At 34.1% G+C, this 22,267-nt stretch overlaps 1 protein-coding gene across 8 annotated transcripts; it reads right to left on the reverse strand.

Annotated features, from left to right (window-relative positions):
• Nucleotides 1–3,750: 3,750 nt before the first annotated feature.
• LOC123559551 (monocarboxylate transporter 13-like) lies at nt 3,751–21,050 on the reverse strand. Of its 8 annotated transcripts, none has more exons than XM_045351462.2 (8): nt 20,848–21,043; nt 17,067–17,411; nt 15,259–15,402; nt 11,724–12,470; nt 8,397–8,461; nt 5,589–5,793; nt 4,843–4,968; nt 3,751–4,230 (listed from the first exon to the last, which is right to left on the reverse strand). In XM_045351462.2, exons 2-8 carry the CDS (start codon nt 17,389–17,391, stop codon nt 4,010–4,012), a joined length of 1,833 nt encoding a protein of 610 aa, XP_045207397.2. In that variant the 5' UTR covers nt 17,392–17,411; nt 20,848–21,043; the 3' UTR covers nt 3,751–4,009. The 8 variants fall into 8 exon arrangements, with proteins under 8 accessions (XP_045207397.2, XP_053408565.1, XP_045207402.2 ...); XM_053552590.1 differs by lacking the exon at nt 20,848–21,043 and adding an exon at nt 20,434–20,481; XM_045351467.2 differs by lacking the exon at nt 20,848–21,043 and adding an exon at nt 20,416–20,435.
• Nucleotides 21,051–22,267: the final 1,217 nt, after the last annotated feature.

Consider the following 22,267-nt stretch of genomic DNA (forward strand, 5'->3'; position numbering starts at 1 on the left):
TACTTACTTGTGTTTGTCGGGAAATAGCTTTAAGCTACTGTTATAGGTTGTACTTATCCGACGTTAAATAAATTAACTTGTATCTTGTATCTCGTATCTCGAAAAACTTGTACAGACTGTCGATCTCTAGGGCACCGGGACTGAAGTTTACTGATGGCTATTTAATCATGGGCTAAAAAATAAGCACAAGTGTACAAAGACTAGCATTTTTTGTGCTTGCATGTCCGTGAGAGTAAATTTTATATTTTGATTCAAAATATGTCAGCTCACAAATGCGAGCTCGTATTGATATAACTCCAAAACAGTATTCCCACAAAAATAATTATGCTGACTGCGGGCAAGTTGCATTCAATGAGTTGAGATAAGCTTATTATTTTCAGTTACACTGGCTGGTCAACTCACTGGTTCCAGAATTACATAAAAGACGCCGCAATTTACGGCGGCGGATCCAGCAATTGTATATCTTTATCTGGGACAATGGATCTAACAATAACATATGTATATTCTCATTCTCTATTTATATGAGTCATATTTTAAACTGTCACATTTAAACATTACTCCTTTAAAATTACTCCTATTTGTTCATTGCCATTTAGATATTCTTATTATTATTATTATCATTATTATTATTATTTACCAGATTTTTATAGCGCTCTTTTCATCTATAAAATAGATACAGAATGATATGGGCACACAATACAACACAAAATATATATTTAAAAATATATCAATATTAAAAGATAGTTAGCTAGAATCAGGTTTGACTCTACATATTAATTATACTAGATATTTTAAAGAACAATAAACAACAGTAAATAACTTCTATTGCACAGTCATACAACAGCTTGTTTTCCAGTGCAAAGTTAGTTTCAACTGACCTTGAAGAAAAAGTGTGTTTTTAATGATCTTTTGAAAGCATGCAAACTTTTAGCATTTCTAATGGTAGCCGAAACTTCGGTGCAGCTGGTGAAAAACTTCGATCACCGTACCTCACAGTTTTGCTTTTTGGAACAACAAGTCTTTAACATAGATCGGTGATTGGTCATGCAATGCTTTGTATGTGTGAACTAGAATCCTACAGTTCACTCTGAGTAACTGGTATCCAGTGCAGTTTTTTTAAGACCGGCGTAATGTGATCATAATGCGATATTCTCGTTATGGTTCGAGCTGCAGTGTTCTGAAGATTTTGAAATCTATTCAGCAAGGACTTCGGAACACCATACAAGAACGCATTGCTATAATCAAGGCGTGATGTGACGAGTGAATTTACTAGCGACTTTGTAGCATCTGTATTTTGATATTTCCTGATGTGGCCTATTTGACGTAGCTGTCCGTATCCTGATCTACAAACGGAGTTAATCTGTTTTTCCATGCTCATTTTGGAGTCTAGAAATGCACCAAGATTCCTTACACATTTAGATGGCTTAATGTTCTCTTCTCAAATTTTCACGGAAACCGATTCAATATGTTTTTCGTTTCTTTGAGAGGTAAATACAATGACTTCAGTTTTATCGGCATTGATTTTCAACATGTTGCTGTTCATCCACGATGCAATTTCGACGAAACAGTTTTAAACACAGCGTAAAGCATCTTTCTGAGAGACCGGATTTGTTGGTTTGAAAGATAAATAAAGCTGCCCATCGTCGGCGTAAAAATGGTGATTTAGTCCATGTTTCTTGCATATTGTACCAACTGGTTTAGTGTACATTGTGAACAATTTTGGTCCGAGAACGGACCCCTGTGAAACACTGTATTTCAATTGCACTGGTTTTGACAATTCACTAGCTATGGTCACAGTTCGGTAGCGGTCGCTCAAAAATGAAGTTATCCATTCGAGTGGTTTCCCTGCGATACCAAAGTGGTCGTGGAGGCGGTGCAATAGTGCCTTGTGGTCGATGGTATCGAAAGCAGCTGATAGGTCAAGTATCACTGAAATTGTGACATCATTTTGGTCAAGGGAGTTGAGAATGTCATTTTGAACCTTCAGTAATGCAGTCTCAGCTAGTGGAGTGAAATTTTCTGAATGCAGACTGCTGTTCTTCGTGGAGACTGTTCAAAGACAAGTGGCGTTCCAAACGAGCATCGACTACCTTTTCAAGTATTTTAGACATGTACGGTAAATTAGAGACAGGTCTATAGTTCTTCAGAACATTTGCATCTAGATCTGACTTTTTGATGAGTGGTCTGATCAACGAACTTTTGAAGGATTTCGGTACATATGCTTTCTCCAAAGAATCATTGATTATTTTAGTGAGAGATGGTAGCAGTTATTATTTTGTTGTTGTCAGATACCTTTAATGGGCATTGAATTTATCAATAATTTAATCTTAGCTTGACATATTGCACATCAGAAATTATCATGACAACTTCCCATGAAATATGACAGCCAGTTTTCTTACGACTTTCATTTGGCACAAGACAGTAAAGCTCAAAAACACTACAATTCTTGGAAGTTTATAAATTGCAGTGTTATTTATATGATAAAGAAAACTGACTATTCATTGTATTCAATATGACTATGAACTCAGTTGTTCAAATGCATATTGTCAAGACTGAATTACAGTTCGTATGGTTTGTGAGAGCTTTAACATTTGGTCTTCTGTTTACATGATATCTTTGAAGATGTAGTTGCATTTTTAAAAATAAAGGGGCGTAACTAATAAATGAATGACTATCAAATTTATATCTGTCGTGTATTTGGTCAACGGTCTACAGCTGAGCAAAGACACGTACATTTGACATTAACAGTAACTTGTAAAAGTATGGTCGTGCATGCGCCATGTGGTTTCATTTAAAATAAATGTTTATAGCAATCCGTTATCTTAGTTCTTAGTCTCACTGCACATTCATTAATTCAGTCAGTCAGGATTGTTATATTTCGATCTTTTCGCCTTCCATTTGTGCTGTGTTAGTGGTACAGTTTAGTTTTTCGGCCTGAACATTTATTCATTTGGTTCCAATATTCTGGCCTTCATAGTTAATCAGCCTTTCGATATCATGCAGGGATTTTTATTTTGTCTCTTGACAGTTTCTGTGATATTCAGGCTTCGTAAGCTCGGATCCCATTTCAATATTAAGGTTTGTTTACTTCTGTCCACTGTTTTCTCGTTTAGGGCTAGTCCATTAATTTACTTGGGCTCAGATGCCTCTAAATTGTATTTTTCAATTTATAACATATGCAAATGTTGACTTCCGCTATGCCTGGGAGTAGAGGTTGCGGAAGGTAACATGCACTTCCACTATTGTCCATGAACAGGCGGAATCAAACGTGGTCTGCAATATCTTCGTTTTTTCGTGCGTATATATCGGCCTGTGGGTTTCCACTTTATGTATTTTACAATATATTGTAAACTAACCGATTTTCTAGCTTATGGATCCTTTATGCAGCACGTTGAAGAAAGGTATACGTAGCGCATACTAAATATATGCCATAAATACAGATACAGATAACTTACCGGTTATACATTTAGTGTAAGAATCTTGCTATACACATGTAAATGTGACAAGGCTACACGCGGTCTTATCCTTTCACCGAAGTCCTTGGTTATACATAATGTTCTAGTACCACATTCTGTATAACACCAGTTTAGTTCATGTGAGTAACTGAGCAAGGTCTAGCTTTGTCAGCAAATAAAACAAATCTCTAAAAGTTAGACTTTCTGGATTGATTAATACGCGCAAAAGCCGTTGAAAGTACAATCTTACGGAGCAGAAAGAACGTTTGTAATGGACAAATGAAAGAAACACTGCAACATTTATTAGTATTTTAATCATTATCACACTGCTACGTTTATCGATGCAGGTACAAGAATTATTTATTGTTTTTATATATACAACACATGGAATCATAAGTGCGCGTAAGTTACATGTGAATATAAGCAGATAAACATTCGCTAATATCTTTCTATACAATTTGATTAGATAAAATAAACAAATATATTTGGCTATAAAACGAAACAATGTTTGACTATAACAGTGTATGTCTTCCATCCTGAGGTAACTTTGTGTCCTATTGTTTATTATTAATACCGACACCATTGTTTTGCTTTCTGTCCAACAAAACTGTTTCTATATCATTTTTCTTTTGATCCTCCATTTTCTTGTCTTCACGTGCTTTTTCCCATCTGCTAAGTCTTCTTAATGGAAGACATATCAATCCCGATAGACAAATCACAACACCAGCGAGGTAAAATGATGCCAAGTAATTGCCCGTTGCATCAAACAAAGCTCCTGTGAAAACAAACAATTTAAATTTAGAAAATAAAATGTATAGTCAGAAAGACAACGTTAGAAGAAAGTAAAGAAAATGCATTTTAAATTTCAGTTCTAATGTAAACATTTGTAACGTTTTCTCATACTATATAATACAGTATAGCAACGATCACTCGAGGTCGCAAAAGGATAAGCAAAATACTTGAGTAATCTAGCGTTTCCAGTGATAATATTAAGGTCGAATCACGTTCTGAATTTCCAGTGAACGACACAAAAATATTCATTTGTTTCAAAAAATAATAAAGTTATAATTCAACCTAATGTTTTACTTAACATATCAGAAAGAGGCCCTTCTTATGCTTTTAGAGGGAGTTTTGGTACCTTATTAGCAACAACATACTAAACAAAAAATATATTACGTGACTTCAGTCAGCCCAACAAAAAAAATCTCAAGCACAACTTGATGGAAATTATTGTAATTTTATGCACTACGTTGTCTTACCAAGATACTTAAAAGATTTCGGAACGGACTTTTCACGAGTAACTTTAACAACGGCAAATTAGTCGATTTTCATTAGAAAATAAAAACAAGTCAAGAAAATATAAACCTTGAACTCATGACTTTCATACCTGCAATTGGGGACCCGATAAAAGTGGACAATCCCTGACAAAGTATTAACAAACCAAATGAGTTTGTAAGTTTGTCTATGCCGAGAAGCTCAACCACTATGATCGACCGAAGTGATACAAATACAGCTGGAAGTAATTGATACTACAAGATTAGCTTACTCAAAGTATGTGTTCTTATTTTTGTTTAATTAAACCTATCTCCATTAACATTCAATGGCACATTACTTGAAGTTTTCGAAATAAAAGTTACCAATATACCTCAATAACTTGACATGAACCATCTTAAAGATGAAATTAGATCTTTTTTTTTTTTTTTTTTTTTTTTTTTTTTTTTTTTTGACAAAATTAACTTTCACGTGATTGTTACTTCCTTACTTTTGTAAATACAAAAATGATTAGTACCTCAAAATTTAAACTCAATACATATATATCGTATTTTAAAGATTATCTCAGAGTAACTCATTCTGGAGCCAGTTGTTCGAAACTTTAACAGTTGATTAAGCTAACAGTCGATTAACTTAGTAATATTTCAACACTTTAGAAAACGTAGAAACCCAAATGTATGGTTTATAAGGATTGTAAAAACTGAAACGTCTTTACAGTAAAATTAAAACATCATACTAATGTTTCCCACCAAGACTAGTATTTTGGATCAAAATTTAACAAGCGATTAGTTTAACAGTCTGTTATAAAGTTTCAAACAACTGGGCCCTGGCTTACATGAAAATACAACTACAAATACAAACCTATACCACATCCGAACAATACAGCATATGCCACCAAACCAGCGTATATCTTGTAGAAGGGAACAAACATAGTGAGAACTCCAGTAACAATAAGCCAAAATGTATTTATAAGAATACAGTCTGCCCATGGCTTATCTGACACCCAGCCGACTGCTATACGTGCAACGGTGTTGATTATTCCAATACTTGAAATAATCCAGGCTGTCTAAAATAAATGAAAAGGGTTATCGGTGGATTTACCCTGTATCAATATGGTCTAAAACAGTTTAAACAAAGAAATACATTAAACGTGTTCTCCGTTTTTCTTACTTTTGGGCATGGTACTTCGCATTGGTAAAACTACAAAATTCAAGATTATCGGGGTAGTGGTGAAAAAACAAACTATTTGTTGTTATATTTCGTGACATAGTAGTTTCATGATGTACAAGTAGTACTTTCTTACAAAATCCAAAATAAAAATGGTAGAAGATGAAATTCTACTCAGCAGTCTTTTCATGAAGTTTGCCATGGGATTGATGTTTGCCATTTCTAAGGGTCCTATCCTAATCACTGACAAATGTAAAACTGTAAATAGTTTGCATATTGCCTTTATGGCTGTATTGAAACTATTAAATTAGTGTTTTGTTATGCTTATCTACGATGTTAATTTGTGGTATATTATCCGTTATCTTTACAAAATTATAGCGAGAAATACTCATTAGACACCTTTGAATTCATAAGTTGTCTATGGCAGTATACTATTGAAGCCCTGGAGGAACAATTGATTTCCGTACTTCCCACTTCGGACTTCTAACTTTTGCACTTCTCACTTCCAACTTCTTGACTTCCTACTTCTAACTTCCACACTTCTGACTTCTAACTTCCGCACTTCTGACTTCCAACTTCCTGACTTTCGACTTCTGATTTCCAAGTTCCATACTTCTTACTTCCGACTTCTAACTTTCGCACTTTTGACTTCTAACTTCCGAACTTCTGACTTCTAACTTCCTGACTTCCGACTTCCAACTTCCACACTTCTTACTTCCGACTTCCTAAGAGGGAAAGTTGGAAGTCAGAAATGCGGAAGTTGGAAGTCGGAAGTCAGGAAGTTAGAAGTCAGAAGTGCGGAAGTTAGAAGAGGGAAGTAAGAAGTCAAGAAGTCGGAAGTAAGAAGTGTGGATGTTGGAAATCAGAAGTCGAAAGTCAGGAAGTTAGATATCAGAAGTGTAGAAGTTAGAAGTCAGAAGTGCGGAAGTTAGAAGAGGGAAGCAAGAAGTCAAGAAGTCGGAAGTAAGAAGTGTGGAAGTTGGAAATCAGAAGTCGAAAGTCAGGAAGTTAGAAGTCAGAAGTGCGGAAGTTAGAAGTCAGAAGTGCGGAAGTTAGAAGAGGGAAGTAAGAAGTCAAAAAGTCGGAAGTAGGAAGTGTGGAAGTTGGAAATCAGAAGTCGAAAGTCAGGAAGTTGGAAGTCAAAAGTGCGAAAGTTAGAAGAAGGAAGTAAGAAGTCAAAAAGTCGGAAGTAAGAAGTGTGGAACTTGGAAATCAGAAGTCGAAAGTCAGGAAGTTGGAAGTCAGAAATGCGGAAGTTAGAAGTCAGAAGTGTTGAAGTTAGAAGTAGGAAGTAGGAAGTCAAGAAGTTGGAAGTGAGAAGTGCAAAAGTTAGAAGTCCGAAGTGGGAAGTACGGAAATCAGTTGTCCCTCCAGGGCTTCCATAGTATACAGACTGTCTTATATTTCTATATATTACACACACTGTCTATGATAAATGAACAAAGTTATCATTGAAAGGTCCAATGACTGTGTAAAATATTGGAAACACAATTACCAAAGGAACTATTTTGGATGTTTGAAATAGATGAAAAAGAGCCTCCGTGGCGGAGTGGTCTAGGTAATCACTTACTCATCACTTCTGTGAGGTGAGTGTAGATTGAAGTTATCCAGGTGGCTGATGGAAAGCCTGTGGTTCTACTCAGACGTATGCCCATGTCTAATATATTGCTCGGAGGGGCACGTGTGGTCTTCCTCAACTATGAAAATCTGGAAGGTCACCATTTTACCTAATAATATGTCAGTACTGCAATGACTTCACTAACTGAAGCAGAGACGTCAGTCACATGTCCGAAAATAAAAACACCGATACAATTAGTTCTTCACATTTTGACTTTTAACCAAAACGTATAAAACGGAATTAAAATATAAATGTGTTGTGAAGTTCCTACAGATCATGTCCAACATGTTAAGGAGCGTTGCAACGACGAACTCACTAAACCTAAAGTGGCTGCACATTGTAATGGTGTATACACTAAACCTAAAGTGGCTGCACATTGTAATGGTGTACATAAACTAAGTGTCACATTGTAATGTTATACACAAACCTAAAGTGGCTGCAGATTGTAGTGGTGTATACACTAAACCTAAAGTGGCTGCACATTGTAATGGTGGATACACTAAACCTAAAGTGGCTGCACATTGTAATGTTGTATACACTAAACCTAAAGTGGCTGCACATTGTAATGTTGTATACACTAAACCTAAAGTGGCTGCACATTGTAGTGGTGTATACACTAAACCTAAAGTAAAGTGGCTGCACATTGTAATGGTGTATACACTAAACCTAAAGTGGCTGCACATTGTAAGGTTGTATACACTAAACCTAAAGTAAAGTGGCTGCACATTGTAGTGGTGTATACACTAAACCTAAAGTGGCTGCACATTGTAGTGGTGTATACACTAAACCTAAAGTGGCTGCACATTGTAATGTTGTATACTACGTGAAAAGTGGCATGTGATCAACTAAAAGCGCAAGTACCAAACAATGAAATCATTCCCTACCTGTGAAGTAGACATCCCATGCTCTATTGCAATGTCTGGTATATAAATGAATGGTACGAAAAAACCTGAAAAAATCAAAATAACATTTTTATTATAATTATCAATGCATTGTTATTATTATCACAATTTTAGTATTAGCTTCGTAGTCATCACATACGCCGTCATTATCATCATTGAAACAAAACTTAATGTGACGAGAGGGCAATATAAACTGAAATTTTGAAGAAAAGTGACCATTGTATTTGTTTAAAATGCATTTTCTGTAATTTTTGCATGTTGTATCATATGTATAAGTGTCTTTATTTAAATTTACACTACTGTTTCTTTTAAATCGACATGTGCTTCTTTTGGGTAAAATGTTCTCAACAAAGTTGTCTGAAAGTAAATTTAGGAAAGATGAATTTAGTCCCAACTAATGTTTTGAACAATTTTCAGGTCAGTTACCAGATACAGGTGTCAAATGACGTAAAACATCTTAGAACAGTTTCAAAATGCTGAGTAAAATCAACTCACGCTACTTAAATATTTCATACTGAGTTATAACTTAATATCATATATATATTTGATCCCAAAATTAGAGCAAACTAGAGTTATCACTAAAGGTGAGGAATGTATCCCCCCCCCCCCCCCCCACTCTCCCCACACACACACACCCACCCCCTCATGCACTGACACACTACATTGCAATTTGACGCACACAAGATTGCATAATTATGTGGACCGTATGTATATAGACTGTATGTATACAGTATAGCAACAAAATACAAAGTCCCATAACTATGCAGAATATTTATCTAAAAGAACGTATAACATGCACCATGCACAACTAAGGTTGGTACTGATCACTTGTGTGAAGTTTCATTAAACTGTGTGCAAGGGTTCGGAAGATTAGGTGCGCAAAAGATTGCATATGCAGACTGTATGTACATAGTATGTTAACAAAAAACAAAGTCCCATAACTCTGCAATTTTTGTTGTTGAAAGAACCTAACATGCCCCATGCACAACTACTGTTGTTACTGATCACTTGTGTGAAGTTTCATTAAATTGTGTCAAGGGGATGAGGAGAGATGGTGCGCACAAGATTGTGTAGATTGTGTCTATGTATATAGTATAGTAACAAAAGTCCCGTAACTCTGCCAAAAAAATTCTGAAAGAACCTAACATGTCCCATGCACAACTACTGTTATTACTGATCACTTGTGTATAGTTTCATTAAATTGTGTGTCAAGGGGATGAAGAGTGATGGTGTGCACAAGATTGTGTCTATGTATATATTATAGTAACAAAAAACAAAGTCCCGTAACTCTGCAGTTTTTTATTTCTGAAAGAACATAACATGCCCCATGCACAACTACTGTTGCTATTGATCACTTGTGTGAAGTTTCATTAAACTGTGTCAAGGGGATGAGGAGAGATGGTGCGCACAAGACTGTGTCTACGGACAGACGGACAGACAACCTGAAACCAGTATACGCACCCCCCTCCCCCCCCCCCCCCCCCCCACAACCCCCTTACAAGTTTGTTGTCGGGGGGTACAAAAATCTATCAACTGAATTGAGTGTACCGGTCAAGTATATTCAGTTTAACAGGTTTTGATATTATTAAATGTGACAGAAACGAATAAAAGCATTACATATCTGTAAACATCAGTTTGATGATCATATCAAACGCGCGTCAGACAATTTGTTGACCTTAAAATGTGAAGTGGTGTTGCACAATTGGTCATTTTCACAATCTGTAGCTCAAAATCACCCTTACAATTGATGAAAACTAATAACGCTAACGTGTTACTATAGTATCCTACGAGTTGTTAAACCGCCATTGACCAAATGCTTATCTTATTTTACAAAGATTGTTTCCATACAAAATTATAAAGAACATATTTTTACACGAAATTCCTCTCCCCCCCCCCCCCCCCCCCCCCCCCCCAAAATAATGTTTGAAATGTACCAAATTACTATTGATAATGGCGGGAACTCAAAATGTTGTTTTGTATCCAGTTACATCCGCGTCAAGCGAGATAAATATACAAATGATACTGCGCATGCTTTCTACAGATCTTAGCAAAAATATCGTGTATGCGGCTACAGTGCAATTTTTATTGCCAATAAATCACATTATTAAACAAATGTTGACAAGACTTGATTTTCATCAAATAGAATGCGAGCAAATCAGGGCTACAAAATGCCGAGTTGACTTTTCTCCCTGTGTAAGGTGGTGTTTAACATTATATGAAATTTTATACATAACAATCTTTAAGGTTTGTATATTTTTATCATATTTATAAATTGTATAAACTAATACATTTTTGGTATGGTCTTTCAAATCTCGAATGAAATATGACAACACTGGCCATAGCCCATGCGACTACAAAAAAAAGCATAGGTCCCTAAAGGCAAATAACTGGCTAGTATATTTTCCCCTTTGGGTACCATGGTTCACATGGTACACCAAGGTGTAAAGAATAACATGCATAATGGCATTTTCTTTAAGACTAGTGCCTAGTCTTGTTATATCCCGCTTAACGATACAAAAAGGACATAAACTTGAATTTATTTATTTGACACTGTTTCCTCAAACATGTAATAGCATATGAAAAGCAATAAAGGTGTATCTATAATTGTAAGCCTCGATCGGCAAGACATTGTATTCCCTTATGTGGCCTATGTCTATTTGCAGTTGTAAGCTCTGTTGTCAGTTTTCTTGAATTTGTTGACCTTCCGAAAACTGTGTAGGTTTATGAACTTTCTAAATATGGTATAACATTTAGCAATTCAATCTCATATAGCGTTATACTTCACCTTAAACAAGAGGGTGACCGAAATATAGGTCAGATGGACTGAACTTTAACTTTTCTTATAGCCAAGTCATTGTCACTGAAAATATTGACCAGGTGTTAGCACGTATGTTATCGCAGACTGCAAACAAACCGTACATAATAACACTGATAAAGATGTAATTCTGTTTGCCAGATGGTGTTAAATTACAGGGGTTGGTATTACTTTTTGATAAGCTAAGGAATATTGAGGTTGTTTAAGGTCACCATTTTGTAGTAATAATATGATGTTGAGCTGCTATCTGAACGTGACTCTGAATATGAACAGTCCTTATACCGATAAACGTGTAAGGACGCGATGCGAATAAAATGAAACTTGTATGAAGATAAATTTCTCCGTGTAACAGTTTTACCTTGCTTCAGTAACTGACCAATTTTAATTTCGTTGATGAACATTTGCAAGATAACACTAAATGTTATACCATAATACAAACATTTACCGATAAAATAATCAATATGCAAATTAACAAACAACAAATCCGTACTCACCTATCATGCAAAGAAAACAGGATAAACCGTAAAGGACGAAAGTTGGACTTTTCAAAAGCGAAAAGTCGAACGTGTTACTAAAAAGCTTTAGCCATGAGATTTTCGTGCTTTTTGTGCTACTTGTATCGGAATGATCTAGTTTTAGCATACTTCGCACGAACATTTCTTCATTTGCTGCCGCTGTATATTCAGGTAGATTTTGAACACTTCCGCTATAAAATATATCTTTTCGTTCCAAAGGACGTAGAACATGTCTACCTTTGGCATGTTTCCTAGATCTTGGTTCAGCATCAAGAAAGAGGCTATGGCCTAGTCTTGCTATATCAGAATCCTTACTACCATTTTGTTGATTACATGCTTCAAGAGATCTACTTCTATAAATAGAGTTTTCGGGTGCGCCCTTAACTCTTTGCAATTGTGGATTGTAAATTGGTTTGCTGGTATTATCGTCTGCATGTATTTCTATTTCTTCATCGCAAGTCTCCACGAGTTCCAATGATGTGTCTGTATATTCTAGAGGGCGAAATAGCGCTGCAAATACCAGTCCATTAAGGGATATAGCGGATAAGATCCACATAGCCCCCTTCCAACTGTAGCGGCTAAGGAGGGCCTCACTAAGTGGCGCAAATGCGAAACTGCCTATACCGCTCCCACAGACGGCTATACCTGTCGCCAGGGCACGACGTTTGTCAAAATAATACCCGACCATTACAATAGCTGGTAAATACATCAATCCAAAACCAGTTCCTAAAATTTAAATCAAACCTTTTTTATAACTTTACATTAAAACAATCATATGTTTGCTAAATAATAGTTTACGAGTATGTAACTACGAATATCCTTTGTGCATTCTTTATATGATTTCTATCATGAGACAATCGATAAAAGTAATAACGTACGTATTGAAGTCCCATAAGGTTTCTATTTTTATGTTAAAAAAAGATAAAATGGTTGTCCAAATCGAGAATATGCAGAAGAGCACTAGTTTTAATATGGCAAGTGATCTAATACAATCAAAGTTATAAAGGCGGAGGGGCATATAATAAAAAAACAATGGATTCAATTATACTTTCTATTAAGCAATTGTGGAAAGTAAGACTGGACAAGAAGTTAATATATTTTATGGTCTTAAACTCTTAACAAAAAATGTGGCGGCCATATTATATATACTAAGTCATTATGGGCCTTTAAAGAGTGTTGGTGAACTCCCAGTTAACGAAAATATTACTTTTTAGGACTATTAAAACTATTCCTGGCCGTTACAGAGTTTATAACGTCAATCATGTTTAAATTTGAAACGATTTTACAAATATAACCCATAAAAAATCCATACTGGCAACTTGCAAATAAATTTTCGTTTAACAATCAGAGCAAAGACGTTTACAGAGACTTATCCGATGCTAAAATTTATAATTACACTTGGTGAATGGACAAATATTTTGCACCATAATTTATGGTAAAGATGTACAATTCAAAGTTTTAAATACAGGTTACATAATTTACATATCAGTACTAGAAATTATGATGTTTTAGAGGTGGACCGTATAAATATTAACACGACACCTAAATTCAGTATATTGAAACGTGAGACGTAACGTCAAAAGTTGCGACCCATGCTAAAATTCTTTCAAGTGATATAAATAAATGTAAAGTTTTTAATGACTATTCATCCTATTTTCTTGAAAAAAGTATCAAAATATACAGCAATGATTAAGCTGTAGTAAAGAATTAAAAAAGTTATCGTTTAGTCACAGTTATATGAAAAAACAACACCAACCGCGTGAAAAAAATGACGAAAAAGTGTAAGTACTTTGTAACATTTTTTTAAACAAACAGTAACTTTAGGGAAATTATTCTTATTTTAAGTGATTGAAATTGCGGGAAATTTTGCATGCTTTGTCATTGAACGTGATAACGTTTGTGGAGTAATTTTGACGGTTGTGAATACGTTAAAAAACAAGATGGATGTGTTTTCCGCGGCCGTTGAGTTATGTAATTTTCACTTAAAATAATACAAAATTAAGACATGTTGAGTTATAAAATGCTGAGAAAAATTCATTATCTGAAAAAATCTGACTATTTTCAGATAATTTTACTTCGCTGTTTTCACAGTATCTGTATAAGCAACGCAAAGCTAAAAATTAGCCTTTTCTTTGTTTGTAGTTACAGGAATACAAGTTCTTAAAATTGTCACGTTTTCAATTATTAAACATATGAAAAATTAACCATGCTTTGTAAACTGCGATAACAAAAAAATCTGTTTTCTTTTTTGTATTTTAACAGGTTTGATCAATTTCGCTTACTTTTCTCTGTAAAATGATAATCTAATTTTGAAAATTCTTTCAAAGATGATATTTTTATTTACAGATGAATGAGTTCTTAAAATTGTCACACATTAAAAGAAACTAACGTCAAAAGAAAATAACGTCAATGCGTTTTATTCTGTCTTCTATTCAATAACGGCAAAATACAAGGAATATACCTACAATGATAGAAAGGGTTGTCAGTTGTTTAAAAAAGTGGATTTTCAAAGAGAACCATAAAAATTGATATGTATATTTCAGATTATTACCGCGGATTTTACTATCCGAAAACAGGATCTCTGTCATACAAGATTATAATGAAAAAAGAAACGCGCACTAATTCAAGTTTAATAATGTGTGTTGTTAAAGAAATTGATTGCAAACACTCTATTTCGTTACAGGTTTATTTACACGAAACCATTCTTGACATTGTGGGTGAAATCTCACAGTTATAAAAGAAACACAAACTTACGAGACAGAAAAATGTTCTTTAACATTCAGATGTTATAAACGGTAATACCTGTACTGTTAAAAAAATTTATTACATTTAAATGTACGCTTTAATATAAGTATGCATTACTTTTATAATATAACATGAAACAAAAATATGCCTGAAATGAAATAATAGCATTTAGACGTCCCGTTTTTATCATGTGTAAACTACTGATTTTTCATGATTTTGACGTCGTTTTTATGTTACACTAATGGGTTGCAACTTTTGACGTTACGTCTAAGTATTTAGAGATATTTATAAACAGCCGTAACACTTCATATCCTCAACTATCAGACTATCATAAAGAGGAAACAAATATATGAGTATGAAAACCATTATCACAAAAAGTATGTCTTTACCGTTTAGAAAGAGGCTAAAATATGTATTTACCAGCGCAGAAACTAAAAAAGGGACACAAAAACATATACTTGTATGTAAAAAACATGAGGGCTATGTATACCATTACACCACACAATTTTGATAGTAGATAAAAAATGAATTTGTCATACACCTAACCACCAAAATGTACAATAACATCGTCACTTTGGCCTTTGGATGTTCGGCTACTTGTGTACTATCTTAGATTCTTGAATAGAGATACAAAAATGATTTTGCAAATTCGCCTGTCTATAACTTAGTCTGTAAAATAACGTCATCACTTTTAAAATAAGGGTACAAAATATTTTACTACCATAGAATTTTGGATAGGGGTGTGAAAATAATTTAAAATACACCTTACCACCACAAAATCCGTACAGCACAATCATAACATTGACGTTCGGAGAGAATGTGCAAACGAAGAAAGAAATTGATGTGATAATAGCTCCTGCCATTGCAACCTTTCTGCAGCCAAATATATTCGTTAGTGCCCCAGCAATAGGACCTGTGGTCATAAAGTGGGTTAAGTACATTTATCACATGTTTTAATAACGTAAGTTATTAAAATTTGAGTGCATTACATTTGGTATTTTTACAAACCGTAAAGATGGAACTATAAAATGGGTAAAATCTGGTTAAACCCTTTGAAACAAAACATGAAGACAAAAATAAATCGAAAATTTGTTTGTTTCGTATACGATCACATAAAAATACTGCAGGGGAAAGAAAGTTCGTTCTTACAGTGAAACAAACAAATATCCTCTAGACATACATAAATCTTTCCTAAGTACTGATATTACGTTATTTATTTTATTTTATTTAAAGTTTAGATCTACTGTAGGTCGTTAAGTAAAAGTAGAATCCCACATCAGACACACCTAAAGTTGCACATATTAAAAATCGAGCACGCTCGAACTGACATGGTAATCGCTGTAATAACAATACATGTACCAGCAAGATACATTTTAAAAGAAATGCGTTATTCCAATAAATTCAATATAAATTGGGTGGATAGCTTCACAAACATGAAACAATTTGAAAATACAAAGTCGTGTCATCGATTTAAAACGAGCAGTAACCTGTAACCTCGAAATGCTGAGAGCAGGTGTAAAAATGCGCTTTGGGGCAGTCAGTCTCATATATGTTCTCAATTTCATTCTATTTTCCGTTTTGACCTTTTTGATCGAAGTTCAAGAAAATTATAGAATTATACGCAATATTTAGAGTGCGTGAATTGTAATACGTGTAAATGCGATGCGTTTCAGTATATACTCGTATGTGGATATGAATTTCCAAGTTTTGTAAACTGGAACAGCACAGATAATGAAGACAAGTATAACTTTAATCATTAACCGGAACAGCACAGATAATGAAGACAAGTATAACTTTAATCAGTAACCGGGTCAGCACAGATAATGAAGACAAGTATAACTTTAATCCGTAATCGGAAGAGCACAAATAATGAAGACAGTAACCGGAACACCACATATAATGATGACAAGTATAAATTTAATCAGTAACCGGAACAGCACAGATAATGAAGACAGGTATAACTTTAATCAGTAACCGGAACAGCACAGATAATGAACACAAGTATAACTTTAATCAGTAATCGGAACAGCACATATAATGAAGACAGTAACCGGAACAGCACAGATAATGAAGACAATGTAACTTTAATCAGTAACCGGAACAGCACAGATAATGAAGACAGTAACCGGAACAGCATGGATAATGAAGACAAGTATAACTTTAATCAGTAACCGGAACAGCACAAATAATGAAGACAAGAATACCTTTAATCAGTAACCGGAACAGCACAAATAATGAAGACAGTAACCGGAACAGCACAGATAAAGAAGACAAGTATGATTTTAATCAGTGACCCGAACAGCACAAATAATGAAGACAAGTATAACTTTAATCAGTACCCGGAACAGCACAGATAAGGAAGACAAGTATAACTTTAATCAGTAACCGGAACAGTACATAACTTTAATGCTAACAATGGATGCATAACATAACCGTGTTCCAAATTGCATCTGTTCTGTTTCTCAGTTCTTTAGTGTTTATTTCACCAAACATCTGTGTCAAATATGATTCATTTTTATTTCCAAGATCTGTTAAATATCTTGGGAGGGGCAAGTTGTCTACGATCTGATTACTTACCGATTGACAAATAAGTCCCGGTTAGTACAGAATTGATTGACGATGTTGTGCTTTTATTAGCCCCGAAATAGTCCTGGAACTCGATGAAGAAAATTCCAAACGTGAAAGCAATACCATCAACAATGACTCCGATCATAAAAGATGAGAGAGTAATTACCCAACCCCATCCTCCATCTGGTGGTACGGGTGTCAGCAGAGTACAATCTTTATGTTTACTGCTGTTATTCGAGGCTTTGTTCCCGTTTGCAGAGCTTTTCCTTAAATACGTTTCTGTCTCTTTGCTTGTCTCTTCAGAGTTTTTGGCCAGTTTTGTGTTTCCAGGCATGGTTGTTCCAGAGTATCATGCTGAAATTACATGCATGCATTAAAAGTCAAGCACATTTTGTTAGTTTTTTTTTTTTCAGAAATAGGATACTGGTGTAGTTTGAGACATACTATTATATGCAAATTCTTCGTTATTTTAGAAATGACCATAAACAAACGATCACAACAGTTTGTGACCATTGCACAACTAACAAACACCTTTTTTACTAAACATTTATTATCTTTTTAATGTTTTTGTTGAACTAAAGTCTTATGTAGTAGCCTATCCATATTTTAGAGTATCAGTCTCCTTACAGTTAATGTCTTTCGTATATATGGATAATTTTCTAACGTACCTAAAACCGAAATTTCGTGTAAATTTAATAACAGAACAATATATCTTACGTAAAAGAGAAAATTACAGCGCTATCTTTTTAACTATAAGTCTAATATGACTAACAATGCTTACAATATTTTTATATTATGTTGACGTCACGTCGACGTAATATTTAGCGCCATGTACGAATCGAGAGATAACACTTTCAATTTGATCAAATATTTTACTTAAAACATGTGTAAAAAGGAAATATCACATAGCATAACTGTCTTAATTAATTTACACACACACACGGAGTTGGTTATTAGCTGAGCAGAATAATTCGCCATCATTTGCGCCCCAGTGGAACTATTCCGCAATATGTATTACCGTTTCCGCCCTGACGTGCATAAACAAAGGAGCGTGGCCGTGACGAACTACCATTTGGCACCATACATGCGCGAATAAACAGTTTTATCATATTTTATCTAAATTTTAAAATAAAAGTATATTAGAATCGAAATAATTTATAGCAAAACAGAGTTTGAACACTCTTTATACACTCGGGCGGTTATACGTCATACGAAATAATTTAAATAAATTATTACGCCCGACGAATAACCGCCCATCGTGTAAAGATAGTGTTCAAACACGGGTTTGCTGTAAATTATTTCTTAAACAACACGCTTTTGGACACATAAAGTAAACATATTTATCTAAATGAATAAATATTGGGAGGTGTGAAGCGACAGAGGTCCACGTACTTCTTTAATTATATACACCTCTGTCGCTCTCGCGTATAAGCAATGTTTGAACTGCGAAAAACATTATACATAAGCATATATGCAAAGAAATTCATTTTGAAGCAAACGCCATTGAGACTGTTTTAATAAACTCCATTAAACGTTATTTTTCCATTTAGTGGGAATATGCTTCACCAGTATTATAGAGTATTTCCTGGTGAAACATTCCGCTGGTCGAGAACATGTAACATCGGCGGTATATGATATAACAATTGTTGTTTTATGTTTGGGACAATATCATATTTTAAACAGATCTACAAAAAAAACACTACATATTGATCTCAGTTGTATATTCTATGCTCAAGTTTTTTATTTCAAAGTAAAATGTACGCTTCAACCAATTGTTCATGTAACTTCTTTAATTTCATTGTCAGTTGCAAAACAAAAACTAGAGCTAACACTGAAGGTAATGAATGTACCCCCACATGCACTGACACAGTACATTGCAATTTGACGCACACAAGTTTGCATAATTATGTGGACTGTATATATATAGACTGTATGTATACAGTATAGTAACAAAAAAACAAAGTCCAATAACTATGCAGAATATTTATCTAAAAGAACGTAGCATGCACCATGCACAACTAGAGTTGGTACTGATCACTTGTATGAAGTTTCATTAAATTGTGTGCAAGGGTTCGGAAGATTAGGCGCGCACAAGATTGCATATGCAGACTGTATGTACATAGTATGTTAACAAGAAACAAAGTCCCATAACTCTGCAAATTTTTTTTCTGAAAGAACCTAACATGCCCCATGCACAACTACTGTTGTTACTGATCACTTGTGTGAAGTTTCATTTAATTGTGTTAAGGGGATGAGGAGAGATAGTGCGCACAAGATTGTGTCTATATATATAGTATAGTAAGAAAAAACAAAGTCCCGTAACTTTGCAATTTTTTTTCTGAAAGAACCTAACATGCCCCATGCACAACTACTGTTGTTACTGATCACTTGTGTGAAGTTTCATTAAATTGTGTCAAAGGGATGAGGAAAGATAGTGCGCACAAGATTGTGTCTACGGACAGACAGACAGACAGACAGACAGACGGACGGACAGACAGACAACCTGAAACCAGTATACACGCCCCACCTTACAACTTTGTTGTCCGGGGGTACAATAAGCTTACATATAACTTCAGCGTCATGTTTTAAAAATAAGCAAACTTAGAATGTGACCGAAAAATGTTTTACCTGTCAACGAAGATTATTTATACATGTGCATCCTGTGGAAAGTTTCCTTATTTTCTACGTAATCAAGCTTTGTTTAGATCTAGATATATATTTTTCATATGATTTCTATCTAAAACAAATATTATTTCCAAAGTGTATTCTTTTGATTGTTAAGATACATATTTCGCTTTTATGATGTTAAAATAGTACAAAAACATCCGTATATTGTTATGTTAAATGGCTGTAACAGAATAGTTTCCGGTCGATATATGATATATATTATATATATGTATTTCGGTTCATTACATAACCGTGAGATAATGTCCCATACCTGTATGTTCGTAGACTTACACCCTTACTCTCTGATTCACCTTTTCAAATATAAAACAATACCACTGACATATTTTGTACCATTTGCATAAAAGCCCCGGGTGGTGATAGAAAATATCTCGATTTGTTTTGAATTTTGTCGTCAAAATGTTACTTTGATAGGATTTTTTATAATTAAATGGCAACATAATTTTTCGCAGGCCCGGATATGCTTGAAAATTACATGGCTTTGAATATTTCATCAAATTTCAATGTAAATAAGGATATATTTTGTAAATTGTTTATTTTATTATTACTATTTATCATTATTAATTATTAGTATTATTGATATTTTGACAATGTCAAAGCTCTTATCCATGGCGGGAACTGCGTTGTCAACGCATTAAAGTTACAAATAATCTTAAACGGAGAGTAAACTCACTGCTAATGAAACACTAACGTGTGAAGTCTGTTAACTTGTTTTGCCTTCCTTTGCTTCTGTGATCAGCTGAAAAATTGTAAAAAATGAACGTGCATTTTCTGCCAGTGGTACTGATCTAAAGTGTTTGCAATGTACGCGCAAAGTATGAAGTTTTTAAAAAGGCCATTTATTTAATATTCGTGTTCTTTCTCTCTGTAATAGAAGATATCAATATATACATGAAAACATGAATAAATATCTAATAGGAAAACACAAGTTCCAAGATCGAGCCCCCACTAACCGTAAACCTATAGTAGTGTATACCCAGGCTTGTGCATGAACAGTAATAAATATATGTATATTTGGTAAACTTAACTGCTCACATTGTTATCTCTTAATTGTTATTACACAAAGTTCGTGCCTGTTACAGTAATGTAATATAGTGGTACTTACATACTATAAATCCATGTAAAGTTAATTTGGCAGTACTTATGATAACAGATGTCACTTTGAAAAATAAAACACAAGCTAAGGGTATGTCAGAAGTATTATCTTGTTCAAAGATAAAATATTACAGATAGTCAACTGTTTCGATCGTTTACATGCACAACCGCAACATTTGGGATGATAACCAAATTAGGGTTTGACACTTGTAGTTTATCAGTAATTTTAGTGTCCTGATACAGTAACAACATCTATTTAAATAACAGTTACATGATGTCAAATTGTGCATTACAGTATCCCTCACCTACAGCAGCTACTCAAAAGGTGATAACGAAATAATTTTGATATTTTTCATATTTGTCTGCATCAAGAGAAAATAGTTAAACTAAGCAGACCAAGCTACTAGTATAAAGTTTCAGATTTATGTAATCTACGATTAAAACAGTCTATCATCTCTGAGAATTATATGTAAGATTTTTTGATATTGGACATACAGACTGCCTTACTATTTTATGTTATAGTGACAGAAATCAATGTTTTTGAAGAACTGACTATAAGATCATATGACATTTAACATATATAGGATTCAGGGACTAACTTAATATTTTTCTGTCATACCGATAAAATTCTATCTTAAAGTTTTTGTCTGAAATTGATTATAAGATTTTTTGATATAAACATAGGATACAGATTGACATATCATTAGGATACAGACTGACATTTTTTGTAATAACGACAAAAGGATCTATTTTAAAAACGCTTTTCTCTGAAATTGATTCTAAGATTTTATGGTATTAACATAGGATACAGACTGACATATCATTTTTATGTAATAACGGCAAAAGAGTCTATCTTAAAGCTTTTCTCTGAAAATGATCGTAAGATTTTATCATTTTATGATATAAATATAGGATACAGACTGACTTATTATTTTATGTAATAACGACAAAAGAGTCTATCTTAAAGCTTTTCTCTGAAATTGATCGTAAGATTTTATTATATAAATGTAGGATACAGACTGACTTATTATTTAATGTAATAAAGACAAAAGAGTCTAGCTTAAAGCTTTTCCCTGAAAATGATCGTAAGATTTCAACCCGGGGCTAGAGGGCGTGGACGGTACATGCATTTCCACTACCGTCCATGAACAGGACAATCAAACCGAGCCTGCAACATTTTCGTTTTTGTCGTGTTGAGCGACCTGTGAAGTTTCTACTCTTTCTATTTTATGATATAAAAATAGGATACAGACTGACTTATTATTTTATGTAATAACGACAAAAGAGTCTATCTTAAAGCTTTTCTCTGAAAATGATCGTAAGATTTTATGATATAAATATAGGATACAGACTGACTTATTATTTTATGTAATAACGACAAAAGAGTCAATCTTAAAGCTTTTCTCTAAAAATGATCGTAAGATTTCAAC

Source organism: Mercenaria mercenaria, chromosome 10, assembly GCF_021730395.1.
Source record: "Mercenaria mercenaria strain notata chromosome 10, MADL_Memer_1, whole genome shotgun sequence".
NCBI classification, from domain to species: Eukaryota; Metazoa; Mollusca; class Bivalvia; order Venerida; family Veneridae; genus Mercenaria; species Mercenaria mercenaria.